The 24513-nt window shown below is 40.2% G+C and overlaps 1 protein-coding gene across 1 annotated transcript in view; it reads right to left on the reverse strand.

Annotated features, from left to right (window-relative positions):
- SESN3 (sestrin 3) overlaps positions 1-24513 on the reverse strand; it is a 77702-nt gene that overhangs the window by 34491 nt on the left and 18698 nt on the right. Inside the window, exon 2 of the mRNA XM_074956923.1 lies at positions 331-396. Within this exon, the coding sequence (XP_074813024.1) occupies positions 331-396 (66 nt within the window). The remainder of the gene's footprint in view (positions 1-330; positions 397-24513) is intronic.

A 24513-nucleotide genomic window follows, 5' to 3' on the forward strand; every position in this document is an offset into this window, starting at 1 on the left:
CTTCTCCTAAAAAGCTTACAGGTGTTTGCAGGTCCCACAGATTTAATGGGAGTTGCACGTCTGCATCTGAAGACAGAAAAGTTAGTCTACAAGTCAATGGGTGCTACCTGAAGATAAGGAGCAAACTTTGACTTTTACTCACTGAAGGCCAGATTCTGATGCTCACACTAAATGGCCCTTTAGTCCACAAATAACTGCACTGGACTCTCAATGGGACTCCACATGGACTAAGGTACTGCCCAATGGATGTAGAATGCCTGAATCTGGCCCTGAATATTTTTGTTATGCAGTTACTACTATATGCAGAGTAGTTTTAGTTTGTAAACTTACTTCTTTTTCTGGTATAAAGGCACTTGGTCCTCTCGTTAATGGCTGAGAGACTCGGATTCTTTTTTCCTGCAAAGGAACGTCACATGGTTTTATTAGAATTAGCAAGGATAACATAGTAACTTACTTTATCTTACAAGATTAGATGCTGAAGGCCGTGACTTAGTTATCTTTAAAAGACTGTCTGCCTGTTTTACAACTCGTTAACAGATGAGGCTAACATGCCATATCAGTTGGATTGAGTTAGCAGTCCTTTATATTGCGCTCAGACTGCACTAAATTTGGCCAGTGACAGGACATAAAAAAATAAAATTAAAAAAATCACTCAGAAATCTAACCTCGACTACTTTACAGAGCTATACGAGAACATGTGGCAATACTGCTCAAACTTTTGACACAATACTTCAGAGCAAACAAACTGTCAGAATAGAGAGAAATACTGAACTCAAAGGAAATTCTAGCATGATACTAGACATAAGATTGACAAGGCTGCACATGAGAGATAGTCCTCAACTCCATTTCCCTCAACATTGAATTTGATTATATAATGTTTGCGAAGGTTTTGAAGATTAGAAATGCTCTGGAAGTGGCAAGATTCTTACGAAAACAGCTATTACCCACACATACAGCAACCAGAGTGATTTAAGAACTTTTACTAGAAAAACTATGCCTCCACTCTTTGAGGAAGAGATGACCTAATTGAGCTGTATCCAATTCAGAAGAGACTAGAGGTTACAAGGCCTATAAGGCACAAACTAAAGCTAAGGAAGAGCCAGGCCCCCAAAGAATTAATGTCAAGTTTCTTTGTACAAAATTTATTTACTACATAACAGGCAGTGTATTTCCCCCGCCCCAAGAAGAGAATTGAACTAAGATTTAAAGAAAACATATGGGTCTCAATCCAGCTTCCACTGACTTACATGGTAGTCTTTCCACTGATTTTAATAGGAGCTGGATCAAGTCCAAGATGGGTACGACCAAATGCTAACACAGTAAGAGATGAGTGAACTACATGGTCACCGTCCACTCCTGTAACTATCTGCACTCCTATTACTATCAGTGTCAATAAAAAGTGCCTGGGATTTTGTGTCAGCATGTTATAATAGGTTTCAGAGTAGCAGCCATGTTAGTCTGTATTCGCAAAAAGAAAAGGAGGACTTGTGGCACCATAGAGACTAACAAATTTATTTGAGCATAAGCTTTCGTGAGCTACAGCTCACTTCATCGGATGCATTCAGTGGCAATGAATGCATCCGATGAAGTGAGCTGTAGCTCACGAAAGCTTATGCTCAAACAAACATGTTACAATAGTACATCCCATTGACTGAAATTCACTAGCAGCTTAATCTTCATAAGAATGAATAAGTTTTGATTTACTGGTTCAATAATAATCAACTAATAGCCCCCGTAAATCACTAACCTTGAGAAAATGGTTTTAGTCTGTTACATCAGTTCATATATGCAAGATGAAGATTTGCATGCAACTGCATACCTATGAACTATTGTATGCCTTGCAAACAACCATGAAGTTTGGAAATAAACAGATGCTCTACATCAAAATGTGTAGAGCAGTTTCATTGCCAGATGCCAACCAAGTCTGAACGCTTGGAGAAAAATAAAATCAATCAGTCTTTGGTCTACAGATCTGCATTATTGCTTCTACCTTAAGTAAAATGAGAGAAGAGGCTTTCCAACAGCAGCATAAATACCTTCCCCTAATACTTGTGCACCCCTTAAAACTTATTGTTTATCAAATGGCTCATATCCATTCAACTACTTTCCTTCCAAAAGCATTAGTTCTTATTCTCACAGGTACATGATTGATTTCAAAAGGTATGCAATTACCCATCATTACCAGTATTAGATTTGCACTCAAAATATTTTGTTGACCTGACAATCAAGTCTTAGATGCCCTCAACAATGCCATCAGAGAGGAGTTTGAGAAATATACTAATTTTGTAAATGAATATGTGCACCATTCTGAGATTACTTTAAACACTAATCTTTGCAACAGATTGCAGCATAGGGAAGTAAACACACTAGAGGTTCATGTTATTGTTACATTTCTGGAAAAAAAATCCCACCTACATTGATTTTTCAGATGATCAGAAATAACGTCAGTGCAAATTATTCAGGAAAGAGGTTAAAACAAGAGTTTGATGATTTAGGAGTTATGTTCATTACTTTGGCAGAGAAGTATCTACCGCTGAGGAAATGCTGTCACCCCTTCTGAAATAATCCGAGCTGTTCACAAGAAAGCCAGTTGTAGGGAGACAGTTCAACAATTTACACCCAGTAAATTGCAGTAAAGTTCCAGGATAATTTACAATATTTATCAATCAAATTTGTTAATCCTGTGGAAAACAGAAGAGGTAAATACTTTATTTGTTTAATGGGATATGAGCACATGCAAGTTGTTTTATTGTATTTTCTTACAAATTTAACTCAGAGAACGGAGCACTGAAATACCACTGAGTAGAAAGATAGAAAGTATTGACATTTTTGATAATGAAAACAAACACGTTTCCCAAAGTAACTACTACGTCCACTGTTAGAATTGTATTTGATTTGTTCTGTTTTGAAGTTATTTTAAAATCCTAATTTTGGGATAATCTTCATTTCAGAAGGGATAATTGGGACGGGGTAGCTCTCCGGGCTTAGAGGATTAGTGATAATTCAAGCTTCTATTGATAACTAGGCTAATGCCTCCTAAAGGGTTGCTATGGGTTAGAAGATGAGCATAGTTCCTATAAAAAGTGCTCCAAATGGTCAGAGTAATACCACCTAGGTGACAACCACACTCCTGCCACTTGCTTTCTCATGGCAGAGGTGTTCCAAACAGGGAGTGGGGATGTGAAAGCTGAGTGCCTGGTGCCTTAAAACCAGGCTGCTCAGTGGCCCTTTTGCCATGACAGAAGAAGGAAAATTCCAATTTAAACTCTCTCAAGATGGGAGATAAGTTTTTAGAGTCTGGGACAGGGTCAATACTTTTATGGAGACCTGGAGAGACAAACAGAAATTGCAATACACTCCTGAGGACCAATTGGCTAGTGTAATACCCCGTGAAAGGAAGGGCAGCATCTTTACGATAAACTAGCTTTGAGGATCCATCATTTTTCGGATGGCAGGATCTACATGCTCCCCTTAAAAAACTGTGACAAAATGACACACTGGTTAAGTTGTATAAAGCACATTAAAACTAAGTGCTAAATCATGTGACTCCAGACACAGCACATGTACACATACGTGTGTACACAACAAACCTTGGATTAACTGTACATATAAACATGTTCATGAATGTTGCATCTTCCATTGAAACACACCTAGTGAAAGCAGTTTACCCAATAGAAATAAAGCTATTGGAGCAGAATGATTTAATTCTGAATTCTGGCAAGCTGATCAATTTACCAACCTAAAGTGAGTTACCAAGTCCCAGCAGAGGGACCCAGAAACTACATGGAAGCGAGCAACTCTATAAAGAATGAGTTTCAAATAGAAAAAAGCATCTAAAAAGCTCTCTCCTCCCCTCCAAAAAGCTTTTGCAATATAGGATTAACAGCTGTATTTAGTTGCTATTAAGTGCTTAGTTACTTAACTAACATTCATCCTGCTTCAATAGATTTTCAACTACAGGCAAAATTGAGAAATAAAACTACTAAAATTCTAGTTTGTAAGTCATCAAAATGGCTTCACATTAAACTGGATATTTCCAGTGTTTCTTTGGAGTCTAACATGGCAAAAGCTACAGAAAAATCTGAATTCTGTTTGCCAACATCAGGAATGTGGCAATATGTATTAGACTGTGCAAAAGAATTTGGAGACAGATTACAAGGAGAACTAGTCAAATAATTTTAGCCTGAGCTGTTGTCTGTTTAATATACATACATACAGTTTTCTCAATCTAAACTTGAGGGAATACGTGGATTTTGACAAAAATTTTCTGTGAAAAGAAATCAAAACATTTTGTTTTGATGGTATTTTGATTCAACTCTACACATTAAATATGTTTATGCGTACATTTAATATAACATTAAGCATCAAAGACAAAATGAAATATTTGAATAGTCCCAAACCAAAAAAAAAAAAAATCTGGGAATTTGTGTTTTACAGGAAATTTCAGCATTTCATTCTGAATTGGAATGAAAAAAATTTAGAAGTGTCAGAACTTCCCATGAAGTAAAATTCCAGTTCCTGACCATCTCTAATTACAAACAATGAACTCTATTTCAATCTCAAATTGATGGAATAACAGAGGATTTTGGAGCATAAGAGTTTTCACTATCTTATTAATAGCAGAGACAACTTTTTGCTAACCAGCTCATCTGTAATCCCTCTAATTAGAAACCAAGGTTATCACTTATACCAGTATTATGATGGATGGAAAGATCTTGTAGCCTTCTCAATATAATTTCAGGCAGTCATGCACCATACATCAGTAGCGGAGATTTCAAAATTCTTAATCTCATCAATTTGCATCCTAGAAAATACTTTACAGCCTAGCTCATCTTCATGAAGACAAAAATCTTTGGTGAACATCTTTTCAAGAGACCCACTGAAGAATAATTCTGTCTCATATAAACAAAGGAAAGATAAGCGGTTTGGTTCTTTGTATGCAGTGTAGTTATAGCTGTGTCAGTCCCAGGATATTTGAGAAACAAGGTGGCTCAGGCAGTCATTAACATCCTGAACACAAATAACCATAGAAAACTGTTCAGTCACTGGCAATTGGGTATATAAGCACCATGCTGCATAGCAGGTAAAAACAAAACCAAGTATCATCATATGGTTAGAAATAGATGACTTTTTGGTTTGGATTTTGAACTCCACAACCATCTCAGGGTCTCGTTATACGGAGACCTGCGTATCTCTCACCCCACCCCAGGGGAGATGTCTCTTGAAAGTGTTTCTTTAGATTGCTTAGCCCTTTGGGGTTCCTAGCTTACCTATGAACCAGGCATTATTCACACACCTCCTTTACAGGCAAAAGCACCCAGCTTGCTGTCGATTATCAGCAGTAAAAAGAGAGAACGATAGAAAGATAGGTGTCATGGAGACAGAGGTGAGGCACAGCTGACATTTATCTTCCCACATTGGACTTTTGAGTAAATGGTACAGCAATCAAAAATCCAGCTCGTCCAAAGTTAGCGCTCATTAAGATATCAATAGCTTAGGACTGGCAAGGTCAGCTTCCTTTTCCTAGGTTTTTTATCCTCAGAAAAACATAGCTGCTTATATAAAACTATGATCAAGGCCTTCCAATATATGCTGATCTGATACTGTACATAACTTTGGCATAACAGTGAAATTACACACTGGATGATACTAATATTTGCTACTGCATCTTTCTTTGGAACCAGGCTCTATGGAATCAAAGATTAGCTCCGCCTCCTTCAGAGAGGCATGCAATGGTGAGCATTCTGAGTATGTTCAAGAGGCTCACTGAAGCCTTAAAAGGGGAGCCTGTGTAACTTATCTCCCTCTCCCCACATTGTTTTGACCAGGGAGGGAGGATTCATGCTACAGACTGTACTCAAAGGACAGCTTCCATGATGCAAGATTTTAAGTAACAGACTGCTGCATCAGTAACATTAATATGACTTTTAAAACTACATAGCTGTTGAGTTCTTAAAAGGAGATTGAACTGGTAAAGAGGAATTCCGGGGTTCTAATCCTAGTTCTGACATTAGCTGTGGGGGGCTTCAGAAAGTACTTGTGTTATTTCCTTTCTATAAAACAGGGGTAATCGCTAGCAGGATTTTTTAGGAAGAGTACTTAAGAGTTTTAGAGCACTTAATCATTATGTAGTAAGGTATAAAATAGTTTCATTCTGCAGGTTACACCACATGATCAGAGGTTCCTTCGTGCTTGCTAATAAATCTAGCATGCACACTGCCAAAACAAGATAGATCCAAAGACTGTCTGGCATGTAGTTTCAAAATTTATTTTTAGTAACTACAACAAGGAGGGTGTCTGCTGTCAGATGCCAAGTGTTGAGTAGACAGTGGAATATGGCAACTATTTCCAACAATTGTATCAACCAGACTGACAAAGTAAGGGGGACGGGGTCGCAGGAGGCACAGCATCATTCTGAGGCTTTGTACTGCTCAAAGGACCTCCCCCTTATGCCAAAACTATTCCACAGTGGCCAGTTCTTCCAGCTCTGGGGCCCCATGAACTGGTGCAAAGAGGCCAAAACAGAAGAGAGAATCTGGCTCACCAACTCATCACCACCACAAACTCCTCTGCCCTTCCTACATACTATCAACCACAATGTAATCATCCATATATTAAATAGCACTGGTCCAAACACAGACCCCTCTTCCCCACAAAGCACCCCACAATTAATCTGTCCCCACTTTCCACTATCACTTTTGCTTGTTCATGAATCTTTCATAAAGTTCCTCACATGTGTCTCCTCACAATTTTAGTAAGTTTTTCAAAGAAAAAAACCAAACAGGTGACCTAGTAAAGTCCCCCCTCCCCCACAAAAGCTGCATTGGTCTGACCGTATCAAGTTATACTTCTCTTTCTAAGATGCATACATTTGTCTATGACTTAAGTAATGCTTACCCATCTAATTCCTAGGATCTCCCTTGGCACTTTAAGACAATATAATAGAACCTCAATTTTACGAACCACCAATTATATGAAGTATTTTTCCTCCACTGGCGGGGGGGTGCGAGTGATATCAATTAAGAACATTTTAAGGTCTTCAGTGCACTGGAAATCACTTTGCAGTAGTTTTAAAGACAACAAAACGATGTGGTGCATCATAATGCAACTTATGCACTGCATCTACTGTCATTTTGAGATGTTAGATTTTATGAATTGTGATTTTATGAACTCCTCAGTTCCCAATTAGTTTGTAAAGCAGGTGCCCTATTGTGTATCAGCAACCTCATTAATAGCTTTCCAAGCTTCAGGAGATATAGCTGCTATTTAAGAATATACAAAATTTGCTGATCTTCACTATTTGACACTTTATATCCTTCAGAAAACACCAGATAAATACCATCCTGCCACCACTTTACCGCACTTGAGTTTCTGTTTCTTTGTAACTTCCTCACAAAGTTCAGTCTCTGTCAAGGCCATACTCTGATCTAACATAAGAAGTGCCTCTGAAACAGGAAATTCCCCATAATCCTCTACTGCATAGGACATGGACAATTCATATAATTCTCTACTAGTTCACCACCCTCTAGTTTCCCCCTTGCATTGCTAGCTTATTTCAAGCATATTATTTTGTGTACTCTGATGTTTCTGCCTCTATTCTTTGCATAAACTTTTTTCTATTTCCAATTTTCCCCCGTAACTGACACTGCCTGTGTTGTCTTGGTATGTTTAACGTTTTCCAGTTTAAGAATGATTTTAACCTTAAATCCATGTATTTCTTTACTTAACCATGCACATTTTATTGGTTTTCCCAACAGCATCCAAACTATATGTACTTCTAGTGCAGTGTTCTTAAATAGCCTGTAAGAAGCTGATTCTACAGTTCATATGTATTTTTAAACTTTGCCCTTCAGTATGTGATGAGATTTTCAGAGTTTTAAGGATGTGCCTTTTTAAAAATTTGTCAGAGTGACTTCCTCACCATGTCATGTTCAGTTATTGCATCAAGTCCATCTGTACTGCTATCACTGTACCCCCTGGAGCTTCTACATCCATGCTCTACATTAAACTCTTCTTGCTACTTAATGGGACACTCAACTAAGGAAAAAAGCCAACTGTGTCTGAAAATTTCGTTAACTATTATAGTTACAACTGACAAGATTATCATCACTGAAGAGTGGAAGAATAAAGTTTTGCTGTTCATTTACTTTGTGCATTTGATACTCTACAGTCATTTTCACTGTGTTCCCTTATACAGTTTTTTTTCTGGCTGAAGAAACCCGTAAACACCAACAGGGAGTATTGAAGCACTTATTTTTAAATTAATTTTTGCACACATTATTTAAAAAGGTGCTTTATGAAAAAAAGTTTTATTTTTAATATCAAATTGACCATGCCCCTTTTAATACATCCCTTCTAAGTACTAAGACAAGCAGCTATAAAAACAAATCTTATATGGTATCAATAAAATGCTCCTCCAAGCCCTGCCCAAGTGATGAAATTCAGCCAAGCTCATACTGCAATAGTTAAAACCCCTCATTATCCTATCAGATTTAACAGCTTCCCATACTCAAATTCTTGTCTGACAGATTCGTAGTATGCACCTACAATTAGTATTTATTACTGGAGGTTTGTGACTAGATACACTTTATCCTTCTTTTGATGGGCAGATCTTTTCATGCTGTCTCTATTTATTTATTTATTTATCAACACAACCCCTTACCTCATTGACATTTTAACCTTTCTTATAGTTTATAGCCAGCTAACGTCATTTTATAATGTACTCAACACTGTAGCATTTGAAGGCTAAAAAAAGTTACCACCACCATGATATTGTCACAATATGGGTTTATTTTAACTCAAGTTTAGCCCAGTTGGACTCTCAAGAGGTCAAACACTACAGCTCTGCCATTTTGGGGGAGAAAAATTACACTTTAGTGTTAACAGAATAGCTAGTATTATTGGCCCCAGTTAAAATCCCAATAGCATGAATTAACTTCTACACTTCTATTGTCCTTGCTATCAGATGCTAGGGCTATGTCTAGACTACAAGCGCTACAGCGTCAAAGCTGCAGCCATGCCACTGTAGTGCTAAAGTATAGACTCTTCCTACATCAATGAATGAATGAGTCTTTTGATGTAGGTAATCCTCATCCCTGAGTGGCGGTAGTTAGATTGACAAGAATTCTTCCATTGACCTAGCCACATCTATGCCAGGGATTGGGTTGGCCTAACTAGGACACTCGGGGATGTAGCTGAATGGTGCAGCTACGTTAATCTAAATTTTAAAATGCTGACCACTCCAAATGTTTCCCAATTCTTTGCTCTTGGATCCTGACAGCACCGATACCTGCTTATCCTGACTGTGATCATACCTTCTGGTTTTCAGTAAGAATAGACTAGACTTGATATCAAAGTGGTCTTAAAATCATAGCAATTTGGTATCCTTCAGTTTTACCAATTTTTTCCCCACAATCCATGCTCCTACCTCCCCATGAAAAGGCCAGAACCATGCCTTACTTTGCCCCCAAGGAGGCTAGTATAATTGCTTTTAAACAAGATGGTAAATAGCGAAAGAAAAGTTATATGAGCAGTCATTTAGTAATAGTTTGTGATTAACAAACAGACTATATCTATCGGGAAATCCCCCCCCCCCTCAAAAAAAAAGTGCCCAAAAGCTGAATGTACAGAACACGTGCAAGAGTATATTAAAGCTTGATTTGAGAGCATAATTCTGAATCTGGCAGAGGTTTTCCTGGGTGTATGTGACAGTATTCTATTTGTGGGGAGGGTGTGGAAACACCATGGAAGGGTCACTTATTCATTTAACTGCAGAACCGGAAAACCCAACTGTAACTCAAACCATAACTTCATGGGTGGATTAAATTTCTGAAGTGATCAGCACTTTCGGACTGTGGCAGCAGTTCTGGAAGCATCCAATTTATTAAGTCATAACTGTTTGACGCTTTCAGAAAGTTTAGTAATTACTATGTTATTTGAAGCTATGAAATAGTCCCTGTTCATTAAAAGGAAAACCTTTCTTCCTTTTGCATGACAGTTTGATACTTTTGCTTTTATAGTGAGACTCTTCTTTTGGTTGTAAGAAAAATATTAAAATTTAGTCTCTCAACTAAGCGTTTCATTTTTATAACAAGTAACACTTGTTTAATATCTGGCTGGAAAACTATGAATCAAGACAAGAAAAAGAGGAGAAGAGAGAGAGAGGCGCCACAGGAAAAAAGGCAGAAACATCAGAGAACCCAAAATAATATGCTTAAAACAAAAAAAGCAGATAATGTTATGAAGTTCTGAAGTTTCCTAATTTAGAAATGCAGACTCATAGAAATGTAGGGCTGGAAGGGACCTTGAGAGGTCATGTACTCCAGACCCCTGCACTGAGGCAAGACCAAGTATATCTGTATCAGTGACACTCAGGCCTCAAGGCTTCAGGAGCCAAAACAGCGATGGAGAGCCACAGTATTTCATTCTTCAGTGTTTCATTTACTATTTTTATTTATATATATAGACACACACACACACACACGGTTATTCTGACCAAGTATTATTAATTTTACCTACTACAACTGATTAACAGTTAAGCATCCTGATTGGTTAATAATTAAATAAGTGTTTTACTATCATGTGCTGCAAAAAACTGCAGGCAGGATTGCCACCCTTCTATCTAATTGCTGGTAACCAACCCCACAAGGCCTCCACCCCGCCTCTTCCCCCCCGACCCTGCCCCCGCCCCGCCTCTTCCCCCCCACCCCCAGGCCCAGCCAAGGTCACGTGCTTCTCTCCCCCACATTGCTCGCCTGATCATCTCAAGGAGCCTGCCTGCAGGTAGGAGGTGGCCCCAGCTGAACGGGGGCTGGCACGGGTTAAGGACCAGCACCTCCCTCTCCCTTTGGTAACTGGACTTTTGGTTCGGGTGCCATTTAGGGTTTCCAAGGACCTTGAAAACTGGACATCCAGCAGCCCTAAATGGCACCCAGACACAGAAGCCAAAAACCAGACTGTCCAGGTAAAACCCAGACAGGCGGCGCACAAGACATTAAAAAGCCACTTGCAGCTCCCCAGCCCCAATCCGAGTATCTCTGATCTAGACTATTCCTAACAGATATTTGTCTAACCTGTTCCTCAAAACCTCCAAATGATGGGGATTCCACAACCTCCACTGGAAGCCTATTCCAGAGCTGAACTACCCCTATAGTCAGAAAGGTTTTCCTAACATCTAACGTAAATCTCCCTTACTTCAGATGAATTCTTGACCTACCTTCAGTGACATGGAGAACAATTGAACACCGTTCTCTTTATAATAGCCCTTAACATATTTGACAAGTATTATCAGTCCCCCTACCTCGACACACATTTTTTAAGCCTTTCCTCATACGTCAGGTTTTCTAAACCTTTATAATTTTTGTTGCTCTCCTCTGGACTCACTCCAATTTGTCCATATTTTTCCTAACGCGAGGGGCCTAGAACTTGACATTATTCCAGCTGAGTACTCCCCTGTGCCGAGCAGAGCAGGACAGTTACCTCCCGTATCTTACATATGACACTCTTGCTAATACACCCCAGAATATTAGCCTTTTTGGCAAATGCACCGTATTGTTAACTCATTCAATTTGTGATTCACTATAACTTCCAGGTCCTTTTCAGCAGTACTACTGCCTAGCCAGTTATTCCCCATTTTGTAATTGTGCATTTGATTTTTTCTTCTTAAGTGTAGTACTTTGCACTGGTCTTGACTGAATTTCATCTTGTTGATTTCAGACCATTTCTCTAATCTGTTAAGGTCATTTTAAATTCTAATCCTGTCCCACAAAGTGCTTGCAACTCCTCCCTGTGTGACATCATCTACAAATTTTATAAACATACTCTTCACTCCATTATTCAGGTCAATAATGAAAATACTGAATACAACAGAGTCCACTTACTAGCAACCTCTGCATTGCCAGCAAAAAGTTTCCGTTACCTAGCAGTTGCCAATAAGCAAAAGGCCAGTGTGTGAGGCTTCAGCCAGGAAAGACATGTCCCAGTTCATTCCCTAGCTGCAGCCCCACAAACCTGCTTGTGGCTGGGTAGGTTTACCACTTCTGAAATGCAAAAACCCTGGCAATCTCCTCTTCACAAGGCAAACCCGTTGCAAACCCAACTCCCAAATCACAAGGCAACTTTGCAAACACCACCCCCGCCAACAGTCATTAATAGTATCTAGAGAGATAACATCACATGCCTCTTCACTCTTGCATGACTCAAATCCTCTCGTGCGCACACACACACACTCTGCTTGCGTGCTGGTGGGCAGACAGCTGCTGTATTTTCAACAGTTTTGATCTGTTATTGCTTAAACTGTGAAGTGGGAACACTGCAGCATCTTTGGCTGGACACAGAAACTTAACATTAGATAGCCCAGTGTATTGTGATAATAATGCAAATCCTTAGACCCAGGTAGAAAAACCCAGCAGATTAAATTATTTTTCTGGCAACTCCATAAAAATACTGGCCAGGTGGTAACCCGATGGCCGGGGACTTTCTTAAATACAAGTTCCATAAGCAGCATGCTATTGCCAATATCTGAATCCCCTTAATAATAAAGTTAATGGGATTGGTTCCTGGCAAAAATATTGCTCTGAACCAGAAGTTAATATCAGGGTTGTGCTATTAAGCAGCATTCACTGTAGTACCAGACCCAGGGCAGACCCTCACAGGACCCACTAAACATGTCCTCCCAGTTTGACAGCAGCCTACTGATAACTACTCTGAGTATAGTCTTTCAACCAATTATGCATCCAATTTACAGTAATGTTCCATATAGACCACATTTCCCTAGTTTGCTTATGATTACTTTTCTACTTGTGCATCATTTTGTATTTCTCCAACATTAAGAACATTTATATATTTAAAAACTCCAGGACTTTAGTTGCTTAAGAATTTCTCTCTTCACACACACACACCCCCTCAAATTATAATCCATTTGCAATAAATTCACACAGCAACATATTGTGACATTCCACTCATAAAAGTGCAGAACGAACACCAAAAGCACAAACTCTTTAAGAAGTTCTATTTTCACAGAAAGTGTCCTTAATAGAAGAAAAAGAAATTAGTAAATATGATGTGAAGCAGAATGCTTTCTGAATGCAGAAGAATTTTTTCAAACCTTTCAATTTTGCATGAGTACCTTTTTAAAGCTGTCTAATTCCTATAGTAAATTCTTATAATTAGTACCCTATCAAATTCACAGCCATGAAAAACCCATCACGGACTGTGAAATCTAGTCTACCCTCGTGAAATATAGTCTTTTGTGTGCTTTTAACCTATACTATACAGATTTCACGGGGGAGACCAGCATTTCTCAAATTGGGGGGCCTGACCCAAAAGGGAGTTGCAGGGGGGTTGCAAGGCCACCTTAGGGGGATCGCAGTATTGCCACCCTTACTTCTGCGCTGCATTCAGAGCTGCATGGCCAGAGAATGGTGGCTGTTGGCCAGATGCCCAGCTCTGAAGGCAGCACCCCGCTACCAGCAGCAACGCAGAAGTAAGGGTGGCAATACCATACCATGCCACCCTTACTTCTGAGCTGCTGCTGGCGGCGGCTCTGCCTTCAGAGCTAGGCTCCTGGCCAGCAGCTGCCGCTCTCCAGCTGCCCAGCTCTGAAGACAGCACTGCCGACAGCAGCAGCGCAGAAGTAAGAACAGCAGTACAGCAACCCTCTCTGCAATAACCTTGTAACCCCCGCCCCACAGCTCCTTTATGGGTCAGGACCCCTACAATTACAACACCAAGAAATTTCAGATTTAAATAACTAAAATCATGAAATGTACAATTTTTAAAATCCTAGGACCATGAATTTGACCAAAATGGACCCTGAATTTGGTAGGGCCCTACATATAGTTATTAGATTTTAGCAACAGAAGCAACAAAGTCAGCAAGTATGAGTGTTCAGAGCGGACTATTAAAGCAAATGTCCAGATTCTTTAGTTTATATATTGTAACCCTGAAGATTTTATCATTTACCGATGGAACTTTAGGCACTTTGGCAACGAAATTTGTTGGCCCTTTCACCCTTTTAGTCTTCCTCTGCAGCATGGGGCACGGGTCACTTACAGGTTTCAACTAGTGTAAATGGTGAATTCTATGTAACTTGAAGTCTTTACCCATGATTTGAGGACTTCAGTAACTCAGCCAGAGGAAGGGGTTTATTACAGGAGTGGGCGAGTGTGGCCTTCAATATGCAGGAGGTCAGACTTGATGATCATGATGGTCCTTTCCGACCTTAAAAATCTATGTCCCATATTCTCCTTAATAATCCTCCTTCAGTCCATGCTACACCGAGTACTCCATGGGAGACAACCATGCCAAAATGCATACCACAGAAGCATCATCTAGGTCTCAGTGATAAAGAAAGAGGCACCTGCATGGGTGCGTTCATGAATGACTGATGTTTTATTATTCACCAACCTTGGATTCGATATGGATCGGAGACCATGACCCTTGTTTGATACTCTGACTCCCCAAGAAAAATAGACAAAAATCAATGGAATAGTGACTAAATGTCTTGGTTTGGGTCTCCACCTTACACAAGCTTTTTGCCTATATGTGTGGTTTTGGGGGGGGAGAGAAATTAACGGTGTAATTATGCTAAATATAGGTTCATGAAAGCAATTATCTGTGGAAATTGCAAAGAATTTTCAATTGACTCCCCTTTCTATTTTATTCTTGGTTCTCTTATGTGTAGCTTCCATCAAAATACACTCCTTTCAGCTACAATGGAATAAGGAATAAGTTATCATCTTAACGTGATGCTGTTGCTCTTGGTCAGAGTTGTCCAGAGTCTACATTTGCAGGGCCTTGAAACAGATACTTTCTTGACAGTATTTCCCGTATGACTTCCTGAGCCACCATAGCAAAACTGTTCAAAAGAAATAAATGTGTGTCAAAAAAAAAAAAAAGAAAAAGAAAAAAAAAAAGTAGTAACATACTTATCTCTCCCCACCCCTGCAAATCCCTTTTATCCATCACCAGCTATTTCAACATGGAATATTCGATTTCACAAATTGAGGCCATTGTGGCACACTGTACCTCAAAATTGCACCCTGGAATGCCCATATTCACCACTGTGATACGATTAGGATGTTTTGTACAAAGTATGTCTTGTGAGGTATCATTTGGGAACTCATGATCTGTTGGACATTACTATCCTGTTTAATTATGTGTGTTACCGTTGTATGTGAAGTTATGCTATGTGTGCACATGCGTTACCAAAATCTGTTGTGTGTCTGGGAAACATCCACAGCTGGCTTTTTCGGAGCAACAATGGAGCAACTGACACCCCCAAGACAGATTTACATTAGGACTAACTGGCCACGTGCTGATGGTCCATTAAGGAGAATCTACTCTCCCAGTGGGCCCCTCCCAAAGTACATAGACAATGGAGACCGCTTAACTCACTGACTCAGCTGGGGATATAGAATATGTTTGTGATTGTATCTTTCCCTGCCCATGGATTGGGGGGTATAAATTGGAGTGTTTGACACCAGCCCAGAGCCTCTCTCCCTCCCTCCCACCCCCAACCTACTCTAATGGCAACAAGAACGTTTGGAAGAAAATATTTTGAACTGGGGAGACTGGTCCCAGACTGAGCAAAAAATTCAGCCTGTGTATTAAGAACTGTGAACTGCTTACAATGCTAGTAGGGTGAGCAAAACTGCTTGATTCAAATCTTGCTTAGTCTGAAAGTTCAGAAGTTAGAGTGCGATTTTATTTCTTAAGTAACCAACTTTGACCTCGCTGTCTAACACTTATAATTGCTTAATTTTTCTGTAGTTAATAAACTTATTTTAATGTTTTATCCTTACTAGTGAGTTTGTCTAAAGTGCTTGAAGAATCTGCTCAGATTACAAAGGCTGGTGCATGTCCACTATCCTTTGACCAAGGGGTGAACTAATTCATGGACTTGCTTTGTTCAACAGAAGGTTTTGAGCAGTGTAAGATGGTATATTTCTTGGGTGCAAGGCATGAGGGTTCGGGGGGCTTGCCAGTGTCTCTCTATGTACAGTTCAGAAGTGTCTTAGAGCAGTGGTTCACAACCAGGGGTATGCATACCCCTGGGTGTATGCAGAGATCATCCAGGAGGTACATCAACCCATCTAGCTATTTGCCTAGTTTTACAACAGGCTACATAAAAAGTACTAGCGAAGTCAGTACAAACTAAAATTTCACATAGACAATGGACTTGTTTATACTGCTCTATATACTATACACTGAAATGTAAGTACAATATTCATATTCCGGTTGACTGATTTTATAATTATATGGTAAAAATGAGAAAAGCAGCAATTTTTCAGTAATAGAGTGCTGTGACATTTCTGTACTTTTAAGTTTGATTTTGTAAGCAAGTAGTTTAAGTGAGGTGAAACTTGAGGGTACGCAAGACAAATCAGACTCCTGAAAGGGGTACAGTAGTCTGGAAAGGTTGAGAACCACTGTCTTAGAGAGCATTCATGCAGCTTAGCTGGGTGTGTCCCTGCATATTGTTGGCCGAGTGTGCACAGCACCCAGAGGAGTTTGCTGCTTGCCATCAACACAGCACTGTGACAGACAGGCCAGGCTTGAGAGTTCAGGGGGTACAACGGTCCCACAGTTCCAGGTTGTATCCCGGGGGTCCATCACTGCCATCGCCTGTTCTGCCTACAAATTCTGCTTCAACTTTAAGTGTGGTCAACTAAATTCATCTTATGATTTTCTACAGTTCCCAGAACCACAGTATTTAAGCACGGAATTTAATGAGCTGGATTCATTTGACATAACTCCATCAAGTCCATGTTGCAAATTGCTGGAAACAGGGAGAACAAACATTTGATATAATCCAGGTTCCGCTTTATTTGCGCATTAACAAGCCTGAATTAACATCTGAACAAAAGTCTGACAGCAGTCCCAGTACAATAAAGTGAGTCCATTTTTAAATATGGATATAAATTAAAAAAGCTAAAGAACTATCAGGCATACTGCTAGCCTCAGATGTATAGCTGTTAGATACAAAAAAAATGGGGGGGGGGGGTGAGGGAAGGGATCATCTAATCCATCTCTCAATTTAGCAAGATTGCTCACAATAATACAAGCAATGTTATGAGTACCCTATGAGCGCTGGAAAGTGGAGTGGCATTCACCCATCCTGCAAACAAAATGGCATCTTCCTACAATAAGACGACTTCCTAATGACAAGATTTTTAAATTATTTCAAATACTCTAATCAAAATTTCAAATATTTAAACAATCATTAAAAAGCATTGAATAGAAAGACATCATAAACCTCACAGATTTTAAGAAAGCACTTGACAGCCTTCACCGGAATTCACTCTGGATCATCTTTAGGTGTTACGGTATGCCAACAAAAAAGGAACATCAGGGCTTTATTTCAAGGTGTAATTTGCAGTAAAAGTAAATGCAGAATTGAGTGAATGGTTAAACAGACAATGGTATCAAATAAGGGTTTATCTTTGCACCTCTCCTGTTTGGCATCACCACTGACTTCCTTATGGGGAGAAAAAAAAAAAAAAAAAAGAAGTGTACATGGATACAACAGACAGTACATGGCTTAACAATACATTTGAAGCTGAACACACACACAAGTGGAGAACAAAAGACTGTCCAGAATTGCAAAACAGATGGGGTTAATTAGTTATGAAAAAACAAATCTCCCCACCCAAATAATTTGCAAACACCTAGATAATAAGACTATAGGGAATAGCCAGCATGGATTTGTCAAGAACATATGTCAAACCAACCCTATTTCCTTCTTTGATAAGGCCTAGCAGGCGGGAGGAAGCAGTAGACGCGATATATCTTGAATACAGTAAGGCTTTTGACATAGTCCCACATGACCATTTCAAAAGCAAACTAGGGTCTAGATGAAATTACTATAAGGTGGGTGCACAACTGGTTGAAAGACCATACTCAAAGAGCAGTTATCAATGGTTTGTTGTCATACTGGGAGGGAGTATTTAGTGGGTCCTGGTTGGGGGGGGGTGTCAGTCCTGGGTCTGGTACTATTCAATATTTTCATTAACGACTTGGATAATGGAGTGAAGAGTATGCTTATAAAATGTGTAGATGACACTAAGATGGGAAGGGTTACAAGTACTTTGGAGGACAGGATTAGAATTCAAAACTATTTAAAAAAATTGGAGAATTGGTCTGAAAATCAACAAGATGAAATTCAATAAAGAGAAGAGCAAATATTTCACTGAGGAAGGAAAAAAAAATCAAATCAAATGCCCAACTGCAAAATGGGGAATAACTGGCTAACTGGTACTACTGCAGAAAAGGATCTGGGGGGTTATAGTAATCATAAATTGCATACAAGTTAATAATATGATATAGCTGTGAAAAATGCCAATATCATTCTGGGGTATATTAACAGGAGTGTTGTACATAAGACACAGGAGGTAACTGCCCCACTCTACTCTGTACTGGAGAGACCTCAGCTGGAGTACTGTGTCCAATTCTGGATGTCACATTTTAGGAAAGATGTGGAGAAAGTTCAAGAAAGCAACAAAAGTGATCAGGTTTTCTAAACTTTTTATCTATGAGCAAAGGTTAAAAAAGGTGGGCATGTTTAGTCTTGAGAAAAGACTACTGAGGGGGGAACCTGATAGTCTTCAAATATGTTAAGGGCTGTTATAAAGAGGATGGTGATCAATTGTTCTCCATGTCTTCTGAAGGTAGGACAAGTAGTAATGTCCTTAAATCTGCAGCAAGGGAGATTTAGGTTAGATATTAGGAAAAACTTTCTAACTATAAAGGTAATTCAGCTCTGGAATAGGCTTCCAAGGGAGGTGTGGAAAACCCATCATTGGAGATTTTTAAGAATACGTTGAATAAATACCTGTCAGGAATGGTCTAGGTTTACTTAGTCCTGCCACAGCAGAGGGATGGACTTGATGACTTCAAGGTCCCTTCCAACCCTACATTTCTATGATTTTATGACTGCTCAGTGACTTTCCCTAGTTCTGAGCCAAGAGATCCACAACCAGAGGTAGAGAGATGGGCAGCCAAATTGAGCATTGATGTAGATCTGGGTACCTGTATTGCCTTGGCTATGTAAGTACTCTGAGAATTAAGATTGCCTTGTCTCTTTTTAGTTTCCTCATTACACTTGGAATTCGAGGAATTGAAAGGAACACATACAGCGGATGACAACCAGGGAAAAAACAGACAGACATCTGTCATGGAACCCGGGCTGTAACCTGCCCTAGAGAAGAATTTCCTGAATTTGTTGTTCAGGTTCATTGCCAAGAGGTCTATAATTGGGTATCCCCAATAACAGAAAATCCCTTGCAGGATTGGCTCCTTTACAGACCACTCCTGATGGCCTGCTGAGGGAGCTCACAACAGCGTTTCTCACACCCAGGAAGTAAAATCTCTCTTTAGGCAGAAGCCCCACAATTGGATCACCTCTTGGTACAGCCGAGTCAACTTTGTACCAGCCTTCTTGTTTAGATGATACACAGCAGTGGTGCTGTCAGTCAGAACCTGAATCACCCCATTTCTGATCATGGTAATCAAAGTCTTGCTGACCCAACAAATGGATTGATGCTCTAATCATTTATATGGAGGAAAGCCTTCTGTGGTGTCCAAAGTGCCTGAGTCTTAAGTGGCCCCAGGTGGGCACCCCAACCGATGGAGAAAACACCTGTTATAATAATTACTGTTGGCTCTGGTGGAAAGAAAGTAACCATTCTGCAGATATTCTAGGAATCTATCCACTAATTCAGGGACTGAAGAGCTCGTACAGACAGACATTATCTGGACTTGCTGATTTGTGTGTTTGGACAACATACTGAGTAAAGCCAGGCTTACAGACATCTGATGTGAAGTCTGGCATGCCGAGTCACATACATTTACAAGGCCATATATCCCAAAAGTTGGATGCAAGAATGCACTGTTGTCCTTGGGTCAGATATGAGGCTTTTCTACAGGTGGCTATGAACCGAATGTGTCCATAGGGAGGTAAGCCATTGTGAACCATTGAGATCCACTCTTATAAAATGTATCCATTGTTATTAGCCCCAGTGGAGAGAACAGATCTCTGATGACAATGTTGTTGTTCTGGATGTGAAGCTTCAATGTTCCTCAAACTAACCAACCATCTAGATATTTCCCTATCTGAACTCTGGAACGAAGCAAATGTATCACTGTTACTGTCATACACTTGAATGCCTTTGGGGCTGAGGACAAGCTGGAGGACAGTACAGTGTACTGGTAGTGCACATTGCCGACCACACATTCAAGATACTACAGCCGGGACATATTGCCATATGTAAATAAGCATCCTGCAACTCGAGGGCAGCATGTCTATCTCCCAAAAGAGATAAACAGATGCAAGGGCGACGATTCTGAACTTGATTTTCTTGATTAATCTGTTCAGTTTTCTTAAATCCAGAATGGGTCATAGACCATCTCTTTTGAGAAATCAGGAAGAAGTGAGAATAGAAGCTTTTCCCTTTGTGTTGAGAAGGCATTTCTTCTATTGCTCCCAATTCCAAAAGAGCACTTCCTGAAGACAGACAGCTGTGTGAGACAGATCCCTGAAAAGGGACAGGAAATGTGGGTTGGGAAAGGAACGGGATGACACATCCCTCCTTTACTGTGCTGCACACCCATTTGTCTGATGCAGTCTGTCTGTGCCCTGAAAAATTGCCTCTTTCACAAAGGGAGGTTCTAAATCCAGAAAAAGAGACATGGTCGGTGTGCTGTGCTCAATCATAATGTCAAAATGACTGCTTCTAAGTTTCCAAAGTCTGGTGAGAAGGACATGCTATAGAGAAGATGCTGCTGGGCAATGTCTCCTTCTACAGGCATCCTGAGGTCTCAGCTAGTACTATAACTGCCTATACTGCAATTGAGGCTCAAACTGTTTTCTCTATTACTGGAGAGTAAGACACCCAACGAAAGCAGAGGCACACAGGAATCCTAATATGCTCATGGCATCTTCAGTCTTTTAATAAAAAGCTTGGAGCCTTCAAAGAGAAGGTATTCTGTTGTGGTTTGTGACTCTTTAGGAATGCCTGAGGCCTGCAATCACAAAGAGTGTCTCACCAAGATGGCTGTAGTCACAGAGCATAAAGTAGTGTCTAAGACACACATCTGGGCAGCGGTGTCCTTCAGAGACCGAAGCCAAGAACTTCCTCTGCAAGGCTGTCCACAGACTTTGTAACCTCTGTCCAATGACACCCTCATTTGCATGTGGGGGTGGTATAGGCCCTTTTACCATATAAAAGAAGTCTCATGTACTCCTGTCCTTCGAGGTAGTCTTACCCCAAAGCTAGCTTAAGAGCTTATTTCACCACCATAACCACCAGAGTCTGGGACACCATGGGTGAAGAAAATCAAATTTCTGCAGGATAACTTGATACTGTCTCTTCACATGTTTAGCATGTGGAATAGAGGCCAGGGTTGGCTAAAAGGTCTCAGCAAGGTCTAACAGGGCCTTATTAATGGGAAGGGAAACCCATCCTGCAGTTGGACTTTTCAAAATATCCACAAATGTGTGTGGATTGCCCTACATGCCTTCTGCTTTCATTCCTAGCAACGTGGTCACCCTCTTCACGAGATCTTGAAAGACTTTAAAGTCTTCAGAAGAACGTGACATATGACTCTAGAGTTATGGCCTCATTTGAGGAAAGATATTTGTAGATTCTTCCCAAGATGCCTCTTTCTCTGTGGGTTCCAAAACTGGAGGATGCTGTCAAACTGGAGGAAGATCTTCTCTAACAGACACAGGTGCTGGAAAAGGTGACTTTCTCCTGGATCGTGCGGCCAATGGAGATGTGGATGCTCTGGTAGCAGTCCAAGAGGCCTAATCTGGACAATGTTGGTAGTCCAGTCTTTGTACTGTCCATGGTGGTGCATAGCACACAAGCATCTTTCCAAATAATGTTCTTGCTCTGTAGAACAGGTGAGAGTGTCTCTAGAGTGTGACCTGTAAGGAGACCTGAAAGACCTTGAGGGAGAGAGGTCTATCATGCTCAGAGTGAAGAAAAAAAATATAGCTTTCTTCAAAGAATGGAGGCACAGTTCCTATAGGTGTTGGTGGAAGTCTTGGGCACAGGTGGTACCAATGACAAAGATGTATTCATTGGACTCAGTGGAAGCAACTGAGGCAGATGACATTGACTCATCTATCTGCCTTCCACCAATGCTGCTGGCAGCACCAACAATGCAGGCAGAACTGATGGTGTCATGGAAATAAGTAGTGTTGACATGGTTGAAGCTGCTGTAACTGGTACCAGTAAATGAAGAAAGCGAGTCAAGGAGAGTGAGACAAAAGGTCTTTTGCCACAAAGAAAGTCCATTGTGTCAACAGTATAAATATCAGAGGCACGTGTTCTTCTGATAATGTCAGTGGTACCATACATAATGGCATCAGGGTTGAAGATCTCTGTGGTAGAGGAAGTAAAAGCACTAATTTCAACAGCCCTGCCAGAGAGTCAGTGCTGGCAAGCATCTGTGTTTGTGACTTGGGCCCTGGAGGACTTTTTAGAGGATCTGTCCTTCTCAGACAAAAAATGAGACTGATGTCTGAGAATCTCAGAGAACGAAGGCAGCAGCAAAGGAAACTGTGGAGAGCAAGATGAACACTCTTCTCCCCCAGTTTCTGTTCTGGGGCTGGAGCAGCCAGAGGGGCACTCCTCATGGAAGAGGTCTCCATGCTTTCATGAACAAGGTCACTTTCTGAAGAGTTTTTAAATTAATGTACCTTAAGAATGAAAAAGCAAAGGGAATTGTCAGAAGAGAGGTACAAATGGGACACGTATCCTCCATATATCCCTTGCCCAAACAAATCAGTTAACTTTCGTTCCTATCACTCACAGGGATCAATAAGAAGGAACTGAGAGGGAGGCGGTTGACGTACTTGCATGCGCCACCTGCTGGTACAGCTGGCAAAAGTCTCCGACTCATATGCCTACATACACCTACAGTGAAATGTACATGTACACTTGTCACTCAATAGGAGAACACAGTGATGTAAAAGATGAAAATCTAGAGAAAATTTGGACAGATGTCTAAATGCCATCTGAAAATGCCAAAAGAAAATGCCTTGGGAAGATATTCTATTAAATATATAACACATGCTTGGATTGGTCAGAGTTCACGTTTCCCTTATCTCTAAAATTATCCAGAAAAGAAGATGGAAATATCTGGGACATGTATTAAGAATGAAGCCAGAGCACCTCCCATTGGCAGCTAGAGGAACATGTAAAAGAGGACAACTGAAAGAATCCCTCTGAACAGTACCAGAGGATGAAAACTCACGGATTTAGCATAGAGGACATCTAAAGTATGGTCCAAGATAGACTGGGATGACAGAGCCTTGGTCATGCCTTAAGTGACATTTGACAGAGCAGGAAGGATCAGAATCAAAAAGTTCAGGTTTTTTAATGTCTCTACTTGCATCTAATCATTTGTTTCAAGGTACTTTAACAAAGCAGAAATGAATTTCACAACATCAAGTAGCAAACAGCACCAAGGGCACATACTAAACACCACTCTAAATTATGCCTCTGACTAAGTCTATGATATTGTGTTCAATACACATCTACGAAGCTCAGTTAAAGTGTAGTTTGTTTGCTCAAGAAGCAAGCAAGCAAATATTTATGGTTCTGTCCAGATTATTTTTCTGATTTTATGTACATTCACATGTGCAACTTTTTTGGCAGTAACATTTCAATGACAAACTGCAGTTCTAATCTGAAAAATGATTACAGTTAGAAAAGTGCCAATTTTCTGAAGAGATCTGTTCACTACAAGGATTCAAAAATCATACCCCTTTATTTACTGACAGTTTTACTATATTTTACTCTACTTAGCGCCTCGAAGCCCAAAACAGCCAAGAGGAGGGATCTGAATTCTAGTCCCTTTTCCTGAATCGTCAGAATTGTTTACCAAGTTTCCATGGCATTGGAACAATTTTTATAGTGGGAATGCTAAAAGCCACTGAACAAAAATATAAACCCTATACATGATAGATACCACTTCAAGCCAGGGAACGCTACCACACCCCCAGCACCCACAGTTCCAGCGCTCCTGCCAAGTTCCAATTATGTCCATGCAACCCACTGAAGGCTGTACAGATGTCCTAGAGGGACTCATCTGACCCACAAGGTGTTTTACTAATTAATGATCTGAAGGAAAGAACATAGCTTGACTGCCAAGGGCTTAAGTTTGAAGGGCTGGAAGTTAGACCCCTTATTCGTAAAATGCGCATATTTTATGTGGAAGTCACAAGAGGACATAAGTACACATCTTTCAGATACTGGGGGGGGAGAGAGAGGGGATCCTGCTGCTTGAAAGGCAGCTGTAAAAGAATGGAAGGTGAGACTGTATATTCCAAGACCACATAGTGAAGTAATTGGTTAATTGTACCTACGATATTTTCAGCTATGAAGTTAGATAGTGCAGACACAGCACTGTTATGGCTCTTGCTTCCTACCATAGTTCTCACAGCATCAAGCATCTCTTGGCATTTAAAACTAAATTGAAGAAATTTGTCTACTCTTGCTTTAT

The sequence above is a fragment of the Natator depressus genome, chromosome 1, assembly GCF_965152275.1.
Source record: "Natator depressus isolate rNatDep1 chromosome 1, rNatDep2.hap1, whole genome shotgun sequence".
NCBI classification, from domain to species: domain Eukaryota; kingdom Metazoa; phylum Chordata; order Testudines; family Cheloniidae; genus Natator; species Natator depressus.